Source organism: Suillus paluster, assembly GCF_016628075.1.
Source record: "Suillus paluster strain FC165 chromosome Unknown EDB91scaffold_93, whole genome shotgun sequence".
Taxonomy (NCBI): Eukaryota; Fungi; Basidiomycota; class Agaricomycetes; order Boletales; family Suillaceae; genus Suillus; species Suillus paluster.
In genome coordinates, this window is record NW_024537653.1 from 118,845 (window position 1) to 142,384 (window position 23,540).

A 23,540-nucleotide genomic window follows, 5' to 3' on the forward strand; every position below is an offset into this window, starting at 1 on the left:
ACATTCTTTGATGAGCTTAGCTACAGTAGACTTGCATACACCAGTTCTAGAGGCTATTTGACGAGTAGAGAGGCCAGCAGTAGACAGAGAAAGGATATTATCCCTTTGAGCAGAGGAGATGGTTTTCATGGTGATTATGACTATGATATGTGGGACACACTTCATTATATACTTAGAGATAAGTTTAATAATGTCATAATGACACCACTTTATAATTTATTTGATAGTGGCATGACTTTATGGTGTCATAACTAATGATTTATATAATTTTAATCTAGGGTCAAAAAACTGTCCACATGAGTCATCATTTTGTAAGGCCTATAGTGCCACCACATTACCATGGATTCCCACAGGCAAGGGCTCACATTCATGCCCCAAAGGAGTACTACAGAGTACCCCACTGGCATATCCTTGGTTTACCTGTCCATTCATATACAATAATGTAAATGGTGAAAATAGCACAAACATGCGGACAGTTTTTTGAGCCACTGTATGAGCAAGACCAAGGGGCATTTGAGCCCTTGCAACTCCCAAAAACAATGGCAAGTTCATGTAAAATGTTGGAATGTCGTTCAAATGATAGCTAAGTATTAAAAAATACAGAGTCAGAATGACTACCTCAGGCAATGGCTGCCAAGGTAGGAATCATATCTCCATCACCTCCTGGATCGAGAAGCTCCACCAGAAGATAGGAGATGCATCATCTGCAATCAGGATGGGGTCTATAAATGTCAAGATTGTCTTGGGGAGCCACTCTATTGCACAGGCTGTTGCCTGGAGTCAATATCATTGCAATCCTTTCCACTGGATCAGTCAATGGAATGGTCAATTCTTCGAGAAAAGTTGTCTGGCTCATGTTGGACTCATCATATACCTTGGTCATGATGGCAAGCAATGTCCGGTAGTCATGGATAGGTGGGATTTGTTTGACGAAGATGAACAAGAAGACCACTTTGAACCTGAAGATCTACCTTCTGTGTCGGGACCCAAGTTCCAGCCCAAGGAAAATACAATGGTCATTGTTGACAAGTCAGGAGTCCATCACCTCCAGGTTCGATGTTGTGACTGTCCCAATGCCATGAGTCCAGACATTCAAATGTTTTGACATGGCTTTTTCCCTGCATCATTTAACAAGCTGAAGACCGTGTTCACCTTCAGAGTGCTAGATGATTTTCTGTTGGACAACCTCGAATGCAGCACCTCAGCAATGAACTATTACAGCAAGCTTCAGCAAATGACCTCAAGCGTGTTTCCACACCTTGTTCTGGTAATCCCATATCTACATCATCTGAAGCACATTATATTGACAAAGCACTTTGCAAGGACCGATACAGAGAGCTTATGAGAGTCGCTCGACAGTGGAGGCAGTTAAAGTCTATGAAATGGCATGGCTTTGGCCATCGTTCTGACAACCCGAATGCCAGAGATCTTGCATTATTTTGCCTGGCATGTCCTCAGCCTGGGATTAACATATCCTTGTCAGGGGATGAATCACTTGATGAGTGAGTCCCATTCATTACCAAATCTACATCAGCGATATTAAAAACTCCAAGCTGGAAATACAGCTGGTCATTTGTGATGGATGGAAATTTCAAAGCCGAACACCTGCATCCCATCAAGCTATATGATGAAGTTTGGCTCTCCGATGGGTTGGGATTTATGGTGAGAAAGGAAAGGTATCAAAAGCATCTTGAAGAGGCTGCTGACACTGGAAAAATCAAGCTGCAACAATCATTGGGCTGTTAATCAAGCAAATGCAGCTTGGCACAAGCTGGAGTCCACCAGTATCGGGGGAGTAGCCTGTGCCTGACACAGTTGCTTTGTTCCTCACTCAATGATAGATTTTCAGAAAGGTGAAAGGCAAGCCAGACATGCCGTTCAACATTCCCAAGTTGACCATGCATCATTTGCAGACAAATGAACATGGACTACGCACTTTGTGAGGCTGCCCAGCACAACATGGATGGGATTACAAGGGCTGTCACCTTCTATGACATCAACTGTCAATACAACAAGCACTTGCATGTTCGGGTGGATCAAAACCAATTTCTGACAATGGTTCCAGAATTGACCGTCATTCCCAGAATCGGGCTGTGGCATATCCATGGACATCAGGATAGCTGGTATGTCAGATATGTATCAAATTTCATTGAAGGCATTGGTTGCATTGATGGAGAGATAATGGAGACCCTATGGGCATGTCTCAACCTGATTTCTCCTGCTGCTCAGGGAATGTCTTCCCTGCATTGGAAGGAATGTCTTGCTTTCCAGATGAACGATTCCAACTTTTGCAAGATGATCTGCATGAAGAGGACCCTTTGCCAGAAATACAAGCAGGCGAAGAATGGCATTGCCAAAAGTGGAAAGGCTTTTGACAGACTCGACAAAGCCGCACCAGCCAACTTAAAGACAGACTGGTTAGCAAGTGAGAGGATCGCTCAGTCCAACAGAATCCAAGATCCAGCTGTGATGGATATATATGAGATTAATATTGAGAAGGGTAAGATCACTCTGTCTCGATCGAAGTCTGAATTCATTTTGAACCCAGCACTGAGCAAAAAGGAGATAGAGCTTAGACTGCTGCAGGAGGGTAATGCCCATCATGCAGCACCTTCTCGCAGATCTGTGGCAACATGGATATCAATGGGCCTGGCAATTGAAGAGGCTCAAATTGCATTGCTCATTGAGGTCCAAAGAATAGGAAAAAGAACTACCAAGACTCAGAGATTAGACATTTCCCAGCAATGCAATCGTCTACAAGGCCACATAGATGCATTCACTCAGACTGCTCTGATGCATCTGGGAGAGGGATATGATGCAGAAAATGATCCTGATGATTTGAATATAGACATTCTCGATGATCTTGATGATGACCTGGAGGATTTCATCGGGACATCTGATACATGGACAAACTCCCCCGAGCTCACTGTCATCCCATTGCCATCAAACCTCGGGGTAGATTGATGCAAATGTTGTATGGCAGAGGATCTGATTCCGCTGGAGTTGTTGCTTTGTGAAGGACAGGCCAATGATGCCCTTCACAACCTCTGAATTCACTTGTGCAACAAGGCAATACTCTTCCAAACAACAGTTAGGCAAGCCAAATCTCAAGCATTGAAAACCCGAGCTTGGTCCCAGGTGACGTCAGTGCACCAGGCGGTGTCCCTCCATGCCAGCATATATACCAAGACCAGGAAGCAAATGATAAAACTTGAGCCGGGCCAAGACCAGCTACAAAAATATAAACCCCTGCTTCAGGAGCAGCTCAAGGTCAGCACGGCCGTCGGCGATCTTAATGTCTGAGGTCAGTGAAATGAGTCTCTCGCTTGGTTCTGGGATATTGAAGTAGATTTGGGGGGTCCGAATCACTCGTAGAATGAGAAATGTGAGTTCCGGCTTGCTTGACAAATGCCTGTGATCTGACCGGACCCGCGTGAAGTTTACCACGTTCATTGGCTTTGGGCAAAGGCACTACGGGATCAATGGAAGGAAGAACTGATATTGGTGGAATTGGAGATGGATTGGACATGTAATTTCTTCTTGTGGAAATCAACGCAATGGGGCGACCAGATGAGGGAATCATTGGTGAAACGCCTTCTGGGTCATGCTTGCTACTCCGGAAGGCAATCCCAAATGTATTCATCACTGGCACAGGATGCTCAGGCAGCGTTTCAAGACCTGCAGAGCATGTTAATAGATGCCCAAGATGAATGAATTATGAATATTTTCTGCTGATATATGATTCGATCCCAACAATTGAGTCTCAGCCAGGGGCCGGGTCAGCCCATGTCAGAGTTTGAATTCCTTATCAATCCATCAGTGGCTCCCATCTGAAAAAACTGTCATTATCTTTGGTAGCGTCCTACTCCTGCATTGCCCATGTCTGAATTAAATTCACCTCCTGCATCCACTTCTGCCACTGAGGATTCCGGCAATGAATATAAACCCCCCACAATGAGTCTTGCAAATATTGCAGTTACATTGGCAATGGCTGCATTGCGCGTTCAAGCCTGTATCAGTCAATATCAGACGGAGGCTGCTGAGAACGATGTTCCTTCGGCTCGGATAATCTACTTTAAAGCTGGTATCCAATGGGTGATCATTGTAAGCCATCAGACAGATGACTGTGGTTGGGAATATGCTGAGATTGCAAACAGACTTTTGTGACACCGATTCTGCAGTACTCAGCTGCAAGGAACATAATTTCGGTTATGCCACCCCCGATCACTCATATTCTTCACTTGTTTCCTCAGCTCACATGGAACACGGTTCCAGACCACATCTTTTCATCCCACCTATCCAAGTTTTGTCTGGTCTGAGATCATGGACAACCCTCCCGGATGGTATCTTCCTATGATACTCCATGGTGGATGGGGGACACTACAATCCTTAACGAACCATGGCAATGGGATCAGGTAATATATTCCTGTCACTTTCACTACCAGCATTGGCTAGTAAGCATTATACCCAACTTCCTTGATAGATCACTAATCCAATCTAGAGTGGTGTTGAGGACAATGGTCTCATCCTTCCAGAGCAGCTGGACAGCACCCCAGCTCCATCACTGGTGGGACTGAAGTGGATTAGGGAACACCTGGTGTCGTTGATTCAGGACCATCAGGAGGGCATCCATGATAAGATAGTGGAGATTGATATGTACACTGACACCCTAGCCTGGTTGAAGAGAGCCAGAGGGGATGATCCTTATTAAATGTTAGTGTATCAAAGGTTTATACCCTTAGATGTATGTTGTACAGATCTTTAACTTTGGAGAGCATGAATAATAAGTTGACTCAATGTCGAGTTCCAGGTATCTAGTTCCAGGTATCAAGTTCCAGGTACCGAGCATGGAGTACCAAATACCATGGAGTACCAAATACCAAATACTGAGTATTGAGTATCGAGCATTGAGTTCTGGGTATCGAGTATTGAGTTCTGTGTATCGAGGTCTGGGTGTCGAGTACTGAACACCGAATACTGAATGCTGAGTATTGACCTCCGGGTATCGAGTACCGAGTTCCGGGTATCAAGTACTGAACGCCGAATACCAAATACTGAATACCGAATGCCGAGTATCAACCTCAGGGTATCGAGTTTCGACTTCCGGGGATCAAGTGTTGACTTCCGAGTAACGAGTATTGAGTTCCAGGTATCAAGGTCCAGGTGTCGAGTACTGAACACCGAATACCAAATGCCGAGTATTGACCTCCGGGTATCGGGTACCGAGTGCCGAGTACTGAAACCCAGAATCCACATTTTGTAAATTGGACCAATCACCATACTGAGTACCGAATGCTGAGCTCAGGGTGCCGAGTACCAAACACTGTATACCAATTACCGACATCCGGGTGTTTAGTGCCGAATGCCGAGTTCCAGGAATGGAGTGCCGAGTTCCGGGAGTGGAGTACCGAGTTCTGGCTATCAAATGTCGAACATTTGTCTGTTTGATGCTTGATTATTGGCACTCAAACATTGGTAATGGGTATTTGACAGTAGGTACTATCACATGGGTACTAAGCTATTTGCCTGTTCTATCCTTGCCAGGATGGAGTATGTATGCGATCCATCCTAGCCCATCCACATGAGGGAACCCCGGCATAAATATGAACAGAATCCCTCATGTACCATGCCCAAGCAATTCGATCCCCTTCTACTTCATGAACCCCATGTCTTACAATCCTTCCTGAAAATGCGATAATACAGCCAGGCTCGTACATGAACTCCAGCTGAAGACTTGGCATACTCATGCAAGCATTCAAATAATTACCCACAGTGGTGAGAATATCAAAGCATTCAGGAATGGATATGTGGTCTCGATGATTGGGGGTTTGCCAATTGGAAATGACGGTGAGGGTATTAAACACGGATGCCCAGTACTGGAGGGTCTCTGACATCCTTGGAAGATTCTTGCTTTAGCTGATTGTCCGAGGCTTAAAAAGGCTCGTATCCCTGCCCAGTACTGCTCAGGATGCATCACCCTGAGTGCGGCTGATGCGATGGCTGCCGGCCTGGCAATGGCTTTGAGAATATTCTCAGAGAATGGTCCCTTCAATGAGGCAGATACCGCCGGGTCTGACAGATTCTACTGGATTGGTCAGTGTAACTATCGGAAATCACCATCTCATGAGATCCCACCTTGTGCCCCTGTTGAAACCAAGCCGGAGATAGATTGATGCATCCAGGAGATATGCCATCATTTTCTGAGCTTGGTTTGAACCAATACTGATTAGTTCGCCAACTCCCATCAACCTTTACACTTTTTGCAAGGCTTGGACTGAGCAAATCGGAGGCTGCCAGAATTTCCTTCTGGAGTTCCCATTTCATATTCCATATCCATTGAGTAACAAAATATATTACCCACCTGGGTGGTTTCCGTCAGGGCATCCAGGAGGTACCACACAATGATGGCGCCGGTAGCATCGAGAACTGTGGCGGGTATGTCAACCAACTTTGTACCTTCATGGCCAGGAGGACACCTCTCAAGCAACTTCGCCTCTCTTTCTTCATTATGTCCAGTGTCCTTCGGGGAGATCATTTTGCTGTATCTCGCAATATCAATCTGCATCCGAACTGTGAAGCAATTTGAATGATCAAATGGATTGTCCAAATCTGTGGGAAGACCCACTGGGATTGTTATATGCCTTTATGAGGCAATCCACCAATTGATCGCAAGCCATCACCAGATTGGTGTCTAGCTTAGGAGAAGGTATGACTGGGTCTCCTCCTGTTTTCTTGGCAATGAATTTCTGTTTGGTATATTCACATGCCTCATGAGTGACAGTCAAGGCCCAAGTGCACCAGAAGGTTATTTCAATATCGGAGGTGGAAGACACATTCATGGTGTTGATCTTGGGAAATCAGATGGTCAATGCCAGATGTCCACAGACTTTAAAGGTGGTGGAGATAGGGTGGATCAGATAGGGAACCTTGATTTTAGCTTTCAAAGATGGATTATCATTTCATTGCTATACTAATGTCAATGAAATACCAGACAATTGGAAGGGGGCTAGATATCAAATATTTGAGTGTCAAGACCCAGGTCCCAGAACTCGGTACATGATGCTCGGTTCATTCAAATTTCGGTAGTTGGAACTCAGCTTTCAAAGATGGATTATCATTCATTGCAATGTTAGTATGTCAATGAAATACCAGATCATTGGAAGGGTGCTAGATATCAAATATTCCAGTGTTGAGACCCGGGTCCCAGAACTCGGTACATGATGCTTGGTTCAGTCAAATTTCGGTAGTTGAAACTCAGCTTTCTAAGATGGATTATCATTCATTACAATGTTAGTATGTCAATGAAATACCAGATAATTGGAAGGGTGCTAGATATCAAATATTCCAGTGTTGAGACCCGGGTCCCGGAACTCGGTACATGATGCTTGGTTCATTCAAATTTCGGTAGTTCGGAGCTTGGCACGGCACTTGATAGTCCCACCTGTCTATATCATATAACAACCTCAGCCCACTTGTCAACATCATATACATCTGGGCCCACCCGTGTATATCATACAACACCCTCGGCTCAGCCCACCCATCAACATGATATGTGTCTGGGCCCACCCGTGTATATGATAACAATTACCCTTGGCCCTACCCGTCTAAGTGATACCCATCTACCTTGGTATATGCATCTACATACAGTGGCTCAAAAAACTGTCCACATGTTTTCGCATTTTTCACTGTCTATGATATTGTGTGAGAATGTACAAACACATCAAGGACATGCTGGTACCATATTGGAGTACTACTTCAGGGCTTCCAATCGAGCCATATGGCGTGGGAATCGGCCAAGATATGGTGGACATATGAGGCTTACAAAATGATGACTCATGCGGACAGTTTTTTGACTCAAATATTTTACAGTGATAATCAGGTATTCTAGTACATTGTGTGACCTCCCTTGGCTTTAATTACTGCTTCTATCCTTCTAGGCATACTCTCAATCAATTTCTGGAAATATTCTGCTGTAATCCTTGCTCATTCCACTGCTACTCTCTCCCATAGCTCCTATACTACTTTAGGGGGGGTTTCATAGGCTTGAAGCTTCTTCTTGAGTGTTCCCCAGAGATGTTCAATGACATTGACATCAGGGGACTGTGCTGGTCAGTCAAGAACATTGATATTATGTTCTTTAAACCATTGTCTGGCTCTTCTAGATGTGTGCTGGGGATCATTATCCTGTTGGGAAATGATGTCTTTTTCATCAATCCCTAATTCAGCTATGCTAGACAGCAAGTGGTCATTTAGAATGTCCACATACTGCTCAGCATCCATCCTCCCCTCAACTTCAGCAAGTATATCCACACCATTCCATCCCATACAGCCCCATACAATTAGAGAACCTTCTCCAAATTTGACAGTCTCACTAACCTCTCTGTCTGTTAGAAAATCCCTCTTCTTTTTCCACACATATACCTTCCCATCTGACCCAATCCTATCGATTTTGGTCTCATCTGACCATATAACATGCTTCCAGTCCTCTACAGTCCAGTTTTGATGGGCCAAGCCAAAGGTAGTCTTCTCTGTCTATGTTTGATAGAGAGAAGAGGCATTTCTTCTTTGTTACTGCCTTGAGATGAACTGCCTTGAGAACATTCCTCACAGTTTGTGAAGAGACAGTGGTGGTGATGGTGGAATTGATATAATGGGTGGCTTGGACGGCATCATTAGCCTTTCCTGTAGTGATATGTTGGATGATAGCCCTCTTATTAGCAGAGGTGGACGTCCTCCACAAGAGTTTTCCTTGTCCAGATGGCTTTCTTTGATACACTTGGCCACAGTAGACTTGCATACTTCAGTTCTAGAGAAAATTTGATGAGCAGAGAGGCCAGCATAGGACAAAGAGAGGATATTATCCCTTCGAGCAGAGGAGATGGCTTTCATAGTGATTATGACTATGACACATAAGACATTCTGGTTTATATAGTTAGATATAGTTTTAAGAGTATGCCTAGAAGGATAGAGGCAGTAATTAAAGCCAAGGGAGGTCATACAATGTACTAGAATACCTGATTATCACTGTAAAATATTTGAGTCAAAAAACTGTCCGCATGAGTCATCATTTTGTAAGCCTCATATGTCCACCATATCTCGGCTGATTCCCACGCCATAGGGCTCAATTGGAAGCCCTGAAGTAGTACTCCAATATGGTACCAGCATGTCCTTGATGTGTTTGTACATTCTCATAAAATATCATAGATAGTGAAAAATGTGAAAACATGCGGACAGTTTTTTGAGCCACTGTAATATCCAACTACCTCGGCCCATCCGTCTATATAATACTCATGTACATTGGCCCACTCATCTACCTTACTTATTCCTGACATGGGCCCACCCACCTCCATCGGGAATAATATCACTCCCAGCCCATCCATCATCTTCAAGGATATTCATAACATCGGCCCATGGTCCGCTGGCCCGTCTTATACGGGATATTGTGTACGTCAGTTCACTTGTATAATACGGAGTTAGGTCACTGTAGTATGTGCACCCAGTGTCTGCATGGACCATTGGCGCAATCCGGCTCCCGAGTCATGCAAAAAAATGTTTGCTATATTCAAGCAGTCCGGAATTTTTGTCTTTGTCTGTCAACACGGGTTTTTGCTTATGATATGTGACATGGTCTGAAGTGGTGAACTGTACGTATTTTAATTCGAGCTTTTTCTATATAACACTTACTTGTTGGCAGGATGAAATACCCAATCGCTAGCGTGAAGAAGCTGATGGACATTTTTGGCAGCAACATCCTTTTTGGTTATGACATCAAATGTGCATTCGAGAAGATTCTCCTTCACAGCTCGCTTGCAGATGATGTGAAGAGACTTAACCTGCAGGACGTTGTGCCCGCTTTTCACAGGCATGCGCACAATCATCTTTGCCAACTCAAGCATCATTCAAAGCACAAAGTCGGTGCTGGCAAAGAAGACTTTGAGACATGTGAACATGTTTTCTCTGAGTCAAATGCACTTGCTTGCAAGATTCGAAATGCCACTAACTTCCACTGCCACCAAGCCTTGGATGAACATTTCTCTCTCGCTGACATGGACAGGTATGCTGCGCTATGTAAGTCCCTCTTTGTTTCTTCGACTCTAGGTTAACCATTGACATAGCTGACTTCATCTATAACAATTACATCCAAGCACTGACATCAATATCAACCACGAGCATTTTTCTCATGAACTTTGCTGCATCAAACCCTACCACCGACATTAATTTTCAGGCTGATATTGGTGATGAACATCTTTTTCTACAATGGCTCGCACACAAGAAGGATGAATCTACCATCGAAGTTGATTACATCAAGGCATTGAATGACTATGATGAGGCACAGTTAGTATTTGTTTTTCGGCTATGCTGGTACCGACATTACATTATATCAGGCTTGCATATGAATCAGTGTGAGTGGAGTTTGCGAAGCTTGACCTACGATCAAATTATTCTTCTATGGATGCTGGGAATATTCAACGCCATCATACCCATGCCATGGTCAAATGTGATCAGAAGCTCGAGGTTGTAGTTGATTGCGAACATCAAATGGCACTATCGTCGAGATGGGACGTAAACCACCCTGAGTGCATCAAAGCACAGTTGTGCATTACTCATCGTCTTTTCCACAAGGCAGTGGATGACGTCGAACATCTTGTCGTCATGCGACTGCTGGAGTTGACAAAGTTACAAATGGGTGGTCTAGGTAGAGCTCGAATACCTTTTGAAATGTAGTCTTTAACACTCATGCTTACAGGTTATAAACTTTGCACCCAGATCTCCAATGCCCTGAAAAGTCATGCCAATGCCATTTTAAATGCACTTAATTGCTACAATAAATATGCCGCTCAGCTCAACCCTCCTCGCCCTGCATTACAATGGGAACAAATAGTTGAGTACTCATTTCTTGCCGAGTTTGACCTACTATGTGAAACCAATGGTGAGATGCAGTCCAAGCGCTGTGCAAACCCATCTTACTGTCATGCCTCCACCCAATTCATTGAGCAGCACCACACTAATGAAGAAATCTGCAGGCTCAATGTCAAAGTTGGATGCTTGCCCCCAAAAGTCCAGGATGACGGCATTGATTACCCTCAAGCAATTGTACGGCTGCAGTCTGATAACCCACCCTTTGCAGCTGAACTGCAATGATGCTGGATGCATCTGCGGTCAGTAAATACACGTCACCTGTGGCGCATCAAGCGGATCATGGAGTTACCAGGGTATAATGGGCCAGTGGGACCCGGCACTCGCAAAGGTCAGACTGAGGTAGCATCACTGCCTCCTCCACATCAATTACCACAAGATCAGGATGACATAGGCGAAGGTGACGCAGATGAGGAAGCATTCAGGCAGTTGGAAGATGTGCATACTTACTTCAAGGGACTTGATCACCATCGCGTAGACTTAGAATAGGTGTAATTGTTGGTAGTGTGAATGTATCTCTTGTATCTCATCCAATGCAGGTTTACTATAAGTATCTGGTGTAAATGAGCTTCACGACTACTGTATGATGTACTTGGTAATGCTGACTGAATAACGAAATTGAAGTTTGTTGATGCACTGCTGTTGTGATGCTGTTTCGATAAGTTAAAGTTGCAGTGTGCACGCAGTATATTGATGAACACTGTTGTGATGCTGTTGAGTGCATAATTGATAACTTAAAGTTGCTTGTAACTAGTGTACAATGTACCAGTAATGCAAACTGAATATCTAAATTGAAGTATATTGATGAACACCATTGTGATGTTGTTGAGCACATGATAATTGATAACTTGAACTTGTTGCATGGACTCAATTGTACATAATACGATGCATGTGTTTCGGCTCATGTGTGACTTTGCCAACTTCGTAACAACCTTGCTCCCTCCATTATTCACTTCACCATGGCGCATCCCACAGATTGGAAATCCTCTCAGTTTAACAGACCTCCCACTGTGGATGGCATGAAAGAACTCAACACTCTAATTGCTTGCCCTCAAGAGCTCACCAGGATCACTGGATCAGAACCTCATTGGATGTCTGCCCTCTTATCTTTGCAAGCACATGGATCCCACAATGATGGCGGGCACCTGGAGACCAACAACGGCTTTCACACTTTTACTGACTTGCATTATAGTACAGGGTTTTCCAAAGTCCAGAAAGCTACTCAGGACAACAGATTGAATAATTGGTGTTCTCATATCACTCACACCAACAACATCTTAAACTGCATCTTTGATCTTGTGCATTTCCTTGTCTTTGTATCATTCAATCTACTAACTATGTGGTTAATAGTGCACTATTCTCGACAGGTTAACGGGTGGCTCAACTATCATATTGCACCATCCAGGTGCAACATCACCGAATGCAGATGTTGTACCAGAATCCCTCAAAGCTGAGGTGTACATCAACCCCAGGGTCCTTGCCGAGCATCAAGAGCTCCACCCAGTACTTGCACAGATTACACAGACCTTCATTGCCGACTATGTGCTCCATTGGCACATGCCTTTGCTGAGACTTGCAGTCGCAAGTGGGGTAAATCAAACGCTCAACAAACACCTTCAAAAGGCAAAGCAACTCCTTCCAAGGGCAAGGAAAAGATTGATACCATCCTGCCTCTAGTTCCCTTGCCAGTATCTTCAAACTCTGCGCACTTTGTCTTTCATGGACTGTCCAGCTGGTTCTTTAGAAAGTCTCCTCAACTCATCCTCCCATATCTTATCTTATGCGCCTTTGTATGATGGCAATGTTATATGGGAGCCGACTCAGGTACAAATCAGGCATGCCTGCACTGATTACAACAACAGTGGGGGCAGTGCTAGTGTGCCATCTAGTTCGCATCCTTCCAGCTTGCATCCTTCCATTTCGCATCCTTCCAGTTTACCTCCTTCCATTTTGTGTCCTTCTCGTTCATTTTGTGTTGAACCGAGCAGCGCAGGAACTGTGAGTGCAATTATATCCAAGTAGAGCACCAATCTAACTTACCTGCAGGAGACCCAAAAACTTGTGTTACATGTCAACAAACCTGCCAAGTCCCTTCACGCCCCGGTCACATTCTACAAGACTTCAGACAGTGACAACAACAACGACATCAATGTTTTCAACTCTCCACAACAATATCCTCCTGTAACCCCTACATCAACTCATTCAGTGAAGAGGGCTGTATCATTTGTGCCTCCTCCCTCACTCATCACCTACTCCATATCTGAACCGCAAACCTCTCGCATATCAACACTTGTCCCATTTGGGAAGAAGACTGAAGCAGCTCTGGAAGAGCTAGGGTATCCAGATGTGTTTCATTCTATCTGTACTTCAATTCAGAAACAGTACCTTACTAAGAAATGGGTTATGAAATTGCAGGAGCTTGCTAAGATTCCCAAGGAGCATGCTGAAGCTATTGTCAATACTATGTTGCACGATGTCACACTTTCATAATTTTTTTTCAAAAGTTTTTGTCCTATATGTTTGCTCAATTTGACAATATCACAGTTACTCTGTTACTCAGTTGTCGGAAAAAGATAAAGGGCCATTATAATGCCGCCGGTTTACAAGATTGGTCACATGACTTGTAAGGTACCTTAAAAGTGCCTTTCAAGGGTCATAGTCTGTCATAGTAGGTCTTGTGATCATGAGTAATGCCTATGTAATGATAAACTCTACTTTATATACATAATATAATGCTGCTCGCAATCTTATTGATTTGAATCGTACCATCACATCATTATGGGGCCCTCTTGCACTTCTAGGTCAAAGTACAATCACTCAGTACAAACTCTGACATGGCAGCATCAATGCCCACACTGCAACAAAATTTTCAAGATACAGGGCTTCAAAAAGCATAAAACCAGCTGCAAGAAGCACATGGACATTGAGAAGGAACAAGAGGCCTTCGCTCTTGAACACGAGCAAGATCAAAGGAGAGGTGAGTTCTCTCCTACTTGATTTTGATTTTCACTGACAACTAGAGGTTCTAATAGCTCGCTGGCAGGCATATATGGGTATCAGGCATCCCAGTGCCAGCCTGCCGTCTCAATCGATCAACAATATTAATGTTCCCTCCACAAGTGGAGATCAGGAACTGATCGTTCCTCCAGGTGTGTTTCTGACTTTTGACTTTTGTTCCCATGCATCTCTGAATCTAACACCAATTATCGTAGTCGATTCAGACCCTCCACTTGATTTCGAAACTTTGGACAACATCAACTTCGAGGGTGCCATTGACAGCAGCCCAGGTCAGCATGGTATTGATTTATTTATGTTAACTGATTTATTTTTCTGCATAGTTAATAGCCGATTAGGCTCTGTCAAACCTCTGCCTGCAATATCTGCTCAACAGCCCCTGGAATTCAGAACAGAATACCACCCTTCTGCTGATCGCGAGCCTCTCCATCAAGTATTCGATGAATTTGGCATTAACTGCCCATCCTGAAGAACAGCTTCCCATTAACGAAGAGCCTTGGCATCCTTTCATTTCACACAGCGATTTTGAGTTTGCTGAAATCGCACTGGATGCTGTACTCAACAAATCTGTCATATCCCGTACCTCCGGATCCGGAATTCCGGATCTACTTCATTGAAGTCCGTCCTCCATCTTACTATTCCGCCCAGCGCTCCACCTTCATCTCCGCACTCACCCCTAACTCCTTTTAGATTAGCTATTGCTCCAGTTACCGGTTATGTTCTTTCTGCTATGCTTATTGATCCATCCATTCCTACTTCATTTCCGACTTCACTGCTTTGATCCGCTACACTTACTAATAGACTTTCCACATGCTTTGTACATAGCCCTTACCTTTGCTGACTGATTTACTTACATGTTACCTACAGTATATAAACCCCTGTAATACTCCGGAACTCCTCAGTTTGAATATCATCTTAGTTCTGCTCATTCCTGCAAATCTCCAGACTTGAGTCTCATCTCTTGTCCACCTCCGAGTCTTAGGGGTTAAACCTTAGGACTACTTCTCTGGCTCTACCTTAGGGTAGTCTAACCTCTGTTCAGTTTCTACTCTGGACTTCCGTAGTAGCCTCACTCTGTCCCAGTATAAACCTTCCGGAGTTCCACCGAACTCCACCAACACTAAGTCCTCCAGAACTCCCCGGACTTCCGTCAGACTTCCCCTCTGTCCCCTGGAAATTAAAGGGCACGTACTTGGGTAAGGGGCGCAGTGCACAAGCTGAAGCCGAAGCCCTTTGAGTAACCTCTCCCTTGAGCACGACCTTAACAGAATTCGTCCGATTGAATCAGAGGATTTGTCCGGCCGATCAGAGAGTTAGTCCGGCCGACGTAAAGAGGATTAGTCCGGCTGACGTAAGGAGGGTTCGTCCGGCCGAATCAGAGTATTTGTCCGGCCGATGTAAAGAGGATTAGTCCGGCTGACATAAAGGGAATCCATCCGGCTGAAACAGAGGAATCGTCCGGCCGATGAGAGAAATCTCGAGTAGAACAAAAGGGTAAAAGTCCCCTTGATTTTGAATATACCATCCGGTAAATAGATATATATGTCCATAAACCTGATGGTGTCCTGCATCTACCGGATGGCATGTCAATTTACCGGATGGTATATCCTGCATGTACTGCATATAATGTGGCCCACTTGTCCATTGCACCCCATTCCTTGGCCCACTCATCTCCATCATACCCCATTTCCCTGGCCCACTCGTTTACATTGCATGTCATTTACCAGCCCACTCATCTCCATCACACACTGACATTCATAATCTATTATATAGTACATTACTATACTACCATCTATACTATATACCACCGGCCCACCCAGTTGCATCAGGTACACACCACCCTCGGCCCACTCGTCTATCATGGTACAATTATTGCCATGGGCCCACATGGGCTGGCCCGTCTGTATTGGTACATTGTCACCCTTGGCTGTCCGTCTCATACAGGTATAAGTTACTGTACTATGTGCATTACCTCTGTCCATGAGAAGCATGTTTAATATCAAAAAGCTGCTATTAAAAATATGTTATTTTGATGATGTACTCGAGCTTGCTGTTGCAGATGATGAGCACAAGGGTGGCGGCACTGCACTGCTTATGTGAGGTGACAAAGTTGCCAAATTGAGTGATGTTATTAAATAAACCGGCAGCGGCACACCGCCAGTGCTTTATACTACATGTATAAGGTAGAAAAGCTAAGTACAAGTCTATAGAACCTGCTGGTGTGCACCGCCGGTGCTGCATAGGAATGCTTTCAGGCTTAATTAAGTGGTTCTGTGATAACCGTGGTACCACTTTTGTCGAAAATTTTACGCGGTTTTACGGTCACGTGCCGCCGTGGCATCCGCCAGATTCCCTCTTGGTTCGAGAAAATTTCCTTCTCTCTCTCTTCTGTCGATGTTGCCGACATCGTTTGGAGTCTCGAATCCTCCGCTCCGCTGCTTGACGCATGCACGTTCATGTTCAGTTCACACAGTAAAAATGAAAATGGATTCGAAGCTTTCGAAACTGCAGGTGTGATTTGTACAAATGACCCATCCTTCACAAAGCTGATGCCCACAAAACACAGAGCACAAAAGAGATACAGATCGAGTTACGAGGAGTAAGTAGTAAGCGAGTGTGTGTGGTGCACGAGCATGCAGCAAAGTCATGCCAGCGAGTCTGATCTTGCTGCAGGTATGTGCAACTGGGTGGTATGTGGACGAGTGCAGATGGAAAACCACGGTATATTTGTTCTCACCGGGAGGATGCTCAGACTTCTGGGCGGCCATTCTTACTTGCTCATCCGGTGATTTCACCACGTCCCTTGCGTTGGCACTGGATTGCATCAAAAAGCAGCTTGACACCACGGGTTGCCTCAGGGTATGTCTTCAGAAATACTCCCTCGTCCTGCTGCAGCCTGTTGAGAGTGTGATCTGAGTCTCAAGCCCTGCTCTTGAACCTACAATGAGCATAAAGGTGACTCACCGGTAGAACTCCATTGCCAATCACCTTGCGGATGTTCCGCTTCACGCCAGTGATTGTGCGCATGGGACCGGTGTACCACTCCTCTGGCCAATCCTTCAGGGCCTTGCCTCCGATAGATGCCACGGGGTCTTCCCACTGCTTTACGGCAGCACACCATGCCTTGAGTCCACGTGGCAGGTCCGGAATCCTGACGCCAGGAATAGGAGTGGCTTTTTTTGTTGAGGCACCATGCCTGTGAGTGTTGTGGAGACATGCAGCTGATGTCGGGACAATGGGAGGCAAGGCTGCAGAAGAAGAATTCGAGTCGATAGGAAATGAGTCGGGTGTCATAAATGGTGAGACACAGCTTCCCGAGGAAGGTGCATGCAAGGCCTCAGGCTCACAAAACGGTGTTGGCTGTACTAGGTTGGACTGGTCACATAGTGGAGATGATGAGGAGGGGACAGAGTTCGAAACAGAGCACCGAGCAAGTTGGGAAGGTGGTGGTGATGGCAAGGGCACCGCCGGAACAAGGGTCAGTTTGTCTAGTACCTCCTTGACTTTGTCGGACAGCCGATTCAGCTCGTGATTGAATGACATCTTGAGTTCCTGTGTTTCCGCTGCCGTCACAGGTGCTGTCAAGATGTGGTCACCATTGAAACTCTTGTCAGCTTCCCGAGGGATGGGGCACAATGCATCCCTGTGATTCTTCTCATATCAAGTGAGCTCGTCCAGAAGGTACCGTATCAGAGTATCAACCTGTCCAAGTCGAGGGGGATTGGTCAGTTCACTGCACCACACAACAACTTCCACTCACACTTTTGCCTTCGGCCCACGCACCCCACCACCGAATGGTAGCAAGTGACCAGCGCTGTCCCAGAGGTGTGAACATGAACTGGTACCTTGCACCACCTCGCTGAAAGCAGTGGGTGGTGTACCTAGCTGTCAGCCCTACCTCCTTGCACATCCAGGCGAGCATCTTCATCACACCATCATACGACAGCTCGTTGGAGGCATAGACCACACTGTTTGCACCCACTCGCGCGAAGATGAATTCATCAGGCTCCAATGGCCACCGGAGAAGGACCTTCTCCAAGAAATTTACCCAGGCTCGCAGATGTGTGAACATGCAGATCTCAGGTGTCTGTTGTTGAGGGTAGATCTCGTACTCATGACCTTGAAGCTACATGTCAAGACTCAGCCTTTGGGGGCACATAGGACATTACCATCTAAGGCACCATCAGTCTCGCCTTTTCGCTGCCAGCCTTTGTGGTTGAGCAGGCTCACTAAGTCATAAGGGATGTCATATGGCGGGCGTCCCTGGCAATTCCAAACAATGTCCTTTCGTCTGATTTTCGTAAGCTTGACATTTCTGTGGGGGATTAGGTGGCCAATATAATTAGTCTTTGCACTTCCACGCTGATGGATGCATCGTGTCCAAATCATAAAGCCTGTGGTTGCGAACGCACGGATTACGAGGTGCTTCTGGGCTAAAATTACATTGTCCATATCAAGAGCTGACTCAGTCCGAACTCAGGAATAGATGAGACTGATCAGCTCGTCAGGGCACTGCTTGTAGGACCATGCCATCACCTTCCACATGTCCTCAATTGTCATGGCAGATGCATGGTTCCTGCTGCCACCTTCTGCTCCCTCATTGTTCTTCAAAACTTCCATCATGTCTTGCATGGCCGCAGACTGAGCTGGGTTTCCGGTGACTACCCGGTCGCTGAATTGAAGTGGTACGGCCCTTGGTAGGTCTTCCCTTGGCTGTACATCATCCAATTTTGTGTCATAAAATGAGTGTGCGATCACTCACGAGTTCTTCTACAGATCATTGAAAGCCGAGAACACACCCCACATTGTGCTGAGACTTCGCGCCTCCATCAAACCCTTCTGGACAAGAAAGAGTTCGAGCATGGATGCAGAGTATCTGTTGGGAGTGTTGTTGAATGCATGGCTATAGGCATCAATGTCGACGAGTTCGCCATTGGCCTGGGTGTGAGTACCATCTGTATGAGCAGTCTTCTTCTGCTTGACCATGTCTGCAAGGAACCGGCAGCCCTGCACCAGATGACCATCATACTGCGACCGCATGCCCTTGGCCTTTAGTAATGTCTGCCGTGCTTCCTCTCGCTGTGCCATCAGGGCTGATGCCGATGCAGTAGTTGCCTTCCCTTTTGCCAACTTCTTTACAGCAGACGTGATTTTCTTTGTTATCCCCCAAGCCATGGTTAAAAATACAGTAGTGTGTCCAGTGCAATAAATAATGAAATGAGTGTGAATGAGAGTGCAACCTGATGTGCGTGCGGCGTGTCACGCACCCGATGCTATAGGGGTCTGTTATTTCAACTTCGAACACTTGAGGGGCTTGTCATCCACACATCCATCCTGCACCTTTTCAAAGCATTGAACACAACACCGGTTCATACTCATCGTGGTATGAACCACATTGAGAAATCATCCTCATGCACACTACTACAGCCACAATGTTCCAACTGACGTTCTTCAAAGACTGTACTAGAGAACATCCTAGTAGCAGTTCTGCTACAACTTCAGGGACATCTGCCACTTATACCAACATACATGAGGGCGACATTGCCCACTTCGCCCAGGTCAGGTTCGAGGCATTAATTCAATCACTTGCAAACCAGCAAGGATTTCAAGCCGATGTCATCAGGACTGTTTATAAGTACCTCACAAGTTATGAGGAAACAGTGGAGGTCATAGAAGAGATAAGGGAGGCGGCCAAGGAGCGCGCTGTTGCTGAGATTTTGAGCAGGACGGAAGAGGACGAAGAGGACAACCATGAAGAGGACAGCAATGACATCAAATCAGAGGATGAATAGTTGCATTGCAAAAGAGTAGACTACAGTGTCCATTAGGTCAATCAGGTCAATCCATTTTTAGGAAGAACTGCCTCACATTAGCGCATCCATGGAAGTGTTGGGCTGCACTGTAGGATCATGACCCAGATCAAGTTTGGACTCCCAATGCGAGCTATGAGGGGACCCCTGCCCACAGATCAAAGACATTGCGCAGGCTGACGCGGGGTGGTGTCCAGATCAGGGCAGAACCTCCATTCTGGCCATGCAGGGTCCAAGTCCAGCACGATAGACACGCCGTCTTCCGTCTTGCTTCCTCCATCATCTCAGCAAGAACTTACAATATCCATGGTACGTACCATAGCGGCCCCAAAGAATGCGACCCACTTGAGATCAACCAGAGTCCCTGCAGCAAGATGAGTGTTCCCAGATGCATTCAATGCCCGATTGGACCAGTGAAACCAGGTGCCCGATAGCAGATAGGTGAGTCTGGGAAGTACAAAGAAATGACAGTCTCGTTCTTGAACTGGAGGGTACATGTTGCTGTCTGGCCAGATAGAAAGACTAGTGGCCATATGTACGATACAGCAATAATAGCAAGGATAGCAAGGAGATAAGACAGCAAGAAATCAGAAAGATGTGAGTAGAGACTGTACCCACACATTATGTTCTATGCATGGTCTGAACTCTTCAACACATCACCACAGTTCAGTCAGCTGAGCCTTGGGTGACACATCATCCATCATGACATCTTCTTCGTGCTCGTACTGGAGACCCTCTAGAGCCACAAGCAAACCAGGCAGCTAGGTGGGTAAAGTAAGCATCACTGATGGCTGAGAACTGAACTGAAGTACCTTGAGGACGACTTGATATGCTTGCACAACATCCTCAAGGGACGCGATAAATTTCTTGAATCGCTTGCTTAGGCGATGGAGGTCAGGCATCAGCTTCAAGTAGTCGTCCTGTGGAACAAAAATGAGTGAGACCCTTGGAAGATGGTATCATACTGACTTGCAGCATTCTCCATGTAGATGTGTCATCCACGATGTCTCCATGAGGTCTTGCCCGTTTACCTGCAAGGCCAAGGTTTTAATTCTGTGAAGGAGAGTAGAAAAATGGGCATACATATTTCGTGCAGATTTATCAAAGGTTGCTTGAGCCATGTCCTGAGGAGCCTAGTGCCCTGAGCAGTCTTGCATTTATTGAGTAGACCAAGGAGTGTTGCATTCTTATTGATACTTCCCTACGAGGTGACGGTTTGCAGGTGAGACATCAATTTGAAGTAATAATCAAATGACTGACAGCACTTCCAGGGGCATAGATGAGATTCAGTGCACGCAATGCACTAGTATCCAAGCGCATATATCGTGCCAGATTGTGTGTCCAAGCACCTAGGTACTTGAGGACGGAATTAGTACGAAAGACGTGTGTGGTGACGTAGTGGGCATCTTGCCCATGGATAGAGTAATAGTCCATGCGATCGAAGAGGCGGATCATTCCAGTTTCAGGTGATTTCTTTGGGAGTTTTGAGAAGAATGTAACGAACATTGAGCCTGACATCAGAAACTCACTCAGTTGAAAGATTAATCCAGCGACGACATTGGGAGAGCAACACGCGGAAGGTGTGAGATGTAGTATTTGAAGACTGCCAGCGAACATTAGGGTTGGGTTGCAAAACACCAATAAACAAAACTTACCCTGCATCATTGTCATGAAATTATCCGCCTTGTTCGCAATCTTCATCTCTCCACACAGCCCCATGATCTCAATATCCACAACCATACATGATACCATGCACGTTAGCGAATCCAGGAACACCTTGCTATCTGCATCAATGCAAAGCACAAGTTCATACTGATCTGGGCTGACACCAGTCACACGCCAGACAGTTGAAGAACTCATACTCAAATGTCGTCATCCGCTCATCAAACATGACTTTCTGCAAGAACGCCATGAGCACGATCTGTGAGTCATGCTTGCCTCTGTTTCCAGGTTTTGCATCATTAGCTTCAAGCAGGTTGCCAACCTTAGCGACGACAACCATGGGGATGCACTGCTGCTTCGACCGTTCAACTGAGGCATCATCATAGTCGTAGAAACTGGCATAGACCTTGGCCATGTTGTGACGCTTGTGCCCATCTGCAATGGCGACATAGGAGTGCGTCTCGACATCATGGGGTTGGATGATAAAGTCTTTCATCATCGACAGACAGATCTCTGGCATGGTCATTGTGTTCCCAGCACCCTTGACTATACCATCCACGATGACCAGAATGAGTTTGTGGCTGTTAGGATAGTCTGTCGTGGCGAGGGAGTCGAGGGTTGTACGAAGACCCTCAACAGACTCTGAGTATGCTGTGACCAGGCAAATAGTGTGCGTGAGGAGGAAGTTGAAAGGTTCAAAATCGGGAGCAGGCTCCTTGACTGGCGGTATGGTGTGTCAGGGGGAGTCACTTTAGAGGGAGCCTTGGTAGTGGAGTATGTGGTGTTCCACTTGTATGGATCAGCCATTCCGAAATTTGTGTAAGCAGGGTACACGACATACGTAGCAATGACAGGAATATGCTGCGTGCCATATGACAGTGCTTGATTCAAATGCTCCATATCAGCCTCTGCTGAAAGAACAGTGAGGGTATTGGATAGGAGCATCTCATAGTCACTAACAGCACACACGGGAGAATCCTTGCATTGGGTTAACAAAGATCATTAGGTTAAGACCTGAATGTGGAGAAAGGGAGATGCAATGCTCCGCCAATTGGCCTGGGGCAAGACAGCCAAACCAGGCGTCATGGGGAGGGGGGGATTTGAAAGAAGAAAATGAAAAAAACTCACAAGCTCCTGGTTCAGTCAGAATAAGTGCACCACAGATCTAGCTCAGATCCACCCAAAGGGCCTGAGCCATGGCAATTGTCACAAGGACACTGAATGATGAAGGCTTGGCGAGAAGTTGTCGAGTGCGGAGGTAACCAACAGTCACATTGCCTTCTTAGGGAGCACCCCTGGGTCTGAGCGCATGAGATACACTGTAAATAGTAAAATGGTTGGTTGTACATACCTCTAGGATTGACAAGAGCAGCAAATATTATAGTGTGGATGTAAGGCCACAGCACCAGACTTTGACATGCTTTTGTCAATGGTAAAATATCAATGGATAGAGATAATTTCTGACGATAAGTCGACGATTTTCAGATCATTGAATTATCGTTGGAATGATTCCTTAATGAACGATAGTTCGCTGGTAAAAATTAGAGATTCTTGCTAATTTTCAACCTATCAATTATTTGTCTGTATGTAACCTATATATGCAATGGATCTCCTCATGATACACCTCCTGCGACAATTACAGTCATCCAACAGGCTCGTATGCATGTGCTGGACCTGCACGATCTGTCTGGAGCTGTGCCTCCCTCACCCTGGACATGATCCATCTCGGGCGCCCCGGAGCTGATGTCAGGGCCATGACCAGAGAACCTTGAGGTTTGATGAAGGAGCCCATTACAGGCCTCGAAATGTAGGATAATCAAATGTGGTGCAGTTACAGACACATGGGAGGGTGGTTCATCGGTCACTACGGTGCTAATTGGTTCCAGATCAGCCCAACTAAATAGCAGACAGTTCTGCTGAGTAACTCACCTGATTCCTCAAGGCTCAAAGCCATCTATAGCCATGATTAATGCCAGGTTTAATTGACACTATCAAGTGTGTCAACTACCTACCTTAAGCTTAATTCACCATCAACATTGTTGATGTTGTCAGAGTCGGTGGTGGTGATGGTGGTGGTTCGAGAGCAAGTGTGCAGGGTTTAGGGTTTCAGGCGTGGGACTTTTATCTTCATGGAGT

The 23,540-nt window shown here is 45.7% G+C and overlaps 8 protein-coding genes across 8 annotated transcripts; 4 read left to right on the forward strand and 4 right to left on the reverse strand.

Moving 5' to 3' along the window:
* Positions 1–610: 610 nt before the first annotated feature.
* EDB91DRAFT_1086380 (uncharacterized protein) lies at positions 611–3,714 on the forward strand (the record flags this gene model as incomplete). The annotated part of the gene is made up of 7 exons (XM_041316036.1): positions 611–1,051; positions 1,198–1,502; positions 1,566–1,676; positions 1,914–2,955; positions 3,139–3,270; positions 3,376–3,385; positions 3,440–3,714. The coding sequence occupies 7 exons, from the start codon at positions 611–613 to the stop codon at positions 3,712–3,714; spliced, it is 2,316 nt and encodes a 771-aa protein (XP_041171869.1).
* Positions 3,715–3,987: 273 nt separating this feature from the next.
* EDB91DRAFT_1086381 (uncharacterized protein) lies at positions 3,988–4,711 on the forward strand (the record flags this gene model as incomplete). The annotated part of the gene is made up of 2 exons (XM_041316037.1): positions 3,988–4,104; positions 4,502–4,711. 2 exons carry the CDS (start codon positions 3,988–3,990, stop codon positions 4,709–4,711), a joined length of 327 nt encoding a protein of 108 aa, XP_041171870.1.
* Positions 4,712–4,827: 116 nt separating this feature from the next.
* EDB91DRAFT_1086382 (uncharacterized protein) lies at positions 4,828–6,839 on the reverse strand (the record flags this gene model as incomplete). Its single annotated transcript, XM_041316038.1, has 7 exons — positions 4,828–5,236; positions 5,278–5,418; positions 5,626–5,733; positions 5,772–6,082; positions 6,136–6,306; positions 6,362–6,570; positions 6,626–6,839. 7 exons carry the CDS (start codon positions 6,837–6,839, stop codon positions 4,828–4,830), a joined length of 1,563 nt encoding a protein of 520 aa, XP_041171871.1.
* Positions 6,840–9,728: 2,889 nt separating this feature from the next.
* On the forward strand, positions 9,729–11,406 carry EDB91DRAFT_1086383 (uncharacterized protein; the record flags this gene model as incomplete). The annotated part of the gene is made up of 6 exons (XM_041316039.1): positions 9,729–10,054; positions 10,099–10,335; positions 10,386–10,403; positions 10,557–10,696; positions 10,748–11,094; positions 11,194–11,406. 6 exons carry the CDS (start codon positions 9,729–9,731, stop codon positions 11,404–11,406), a joined length of 1,281 nt encoding a protein of 426 aa, XP_041171872.1.
* A 470-nt stretch (positions 11,407–11,876) lies between these two features.
* Positions 11,877–13,407, forward strand: EDB91DRAFT_1253844 (uncharacterized protein; the record flags this gene model as incomplete). The annotated part of the gene is made up of 4 exons (XM_041323714.1): positions 11,877–12,215; positions 12,268–12,507; positions 12,595–12,915; positions 12,964–13,407. 4 exons carry the CDS (start codon positions 11,877–11,879, stop codon positions 13,405–13,407), a joined length of 1,344 nt encoding a protein of 447 aa, XP_041171873.1.
* A 3,303-nt stretch (positions 13,408–16,710) lies between these two features.
* Positions 16,711–19,107, reverse strand: EDB91DRAFT_1253846 (uncharacterized protein; the record flags this gene model as incomplete). Its single annotated transcript, XM_041323715.1, has 8 exons — positions 16,711–16,821; positions 16,897–17,575; positions 17,618–17,634; positions 17,693–18,051; positions 18,102–18,396; positions 18,469–18,645; positions 18,695–18,702; positions 18,732–19,107. 8 exons carry the CDS (start codon positions 19,105–19,107, stop codon positions 16,711–16,713), a joined length of 2,022 nt encoding a protein of 673 aa, XP_041171874.1.
* A 793-nt stretch (positions 19,108–19,900) lies between these two features.
* EDB91DRAFT_1315935 (DNA mismatch repair protein MutS) lies at positions 19,901–21,260 on the reverse strand (the record flags this gene model as incomplete). The annotated part of the gene is made up of 8 exons (XM_041325172.1): positions 19,901–20,008; positions 20,060–20,106; positions 20,154–20,350; positions 20,403–20,503; positions 20,555–20,662; positions 20,712–20,773; positions 20,826–20,943; positions 21,003–21,260. The coding sequence occupies 8 exons, from the start codon at positions 21,258–21,260 to the stop codon at positions 19,901–19,903; spliced, it is 999 nt and encodes a 332-aa protein (XP_041171875.1).
* A 23-nt stretch (positions 21,261–21,283) lies between these two features.
* Positions 21,284–22,349, reverse strand: EDB91DRAFT_1315936 (chitin synthase-domain-containing protein; the record flags this gene model as incomplete). Its single annotated transcript, XM_041325173.1, has 4 exons — positions 21,284–21,345; positions 21,398–21,526; positions 21,588–22,119; positions 22,155–22,349. 4 exons carry the CDS (start codon positions 22,347–22,349, stop codon positions 21,284–21,286), a joined length of 918 nt encoding a protein of 305 aa, XP_041171876.1.
* Positions 22,350–23,540: the final 1,191 nt, after the last annotated feature.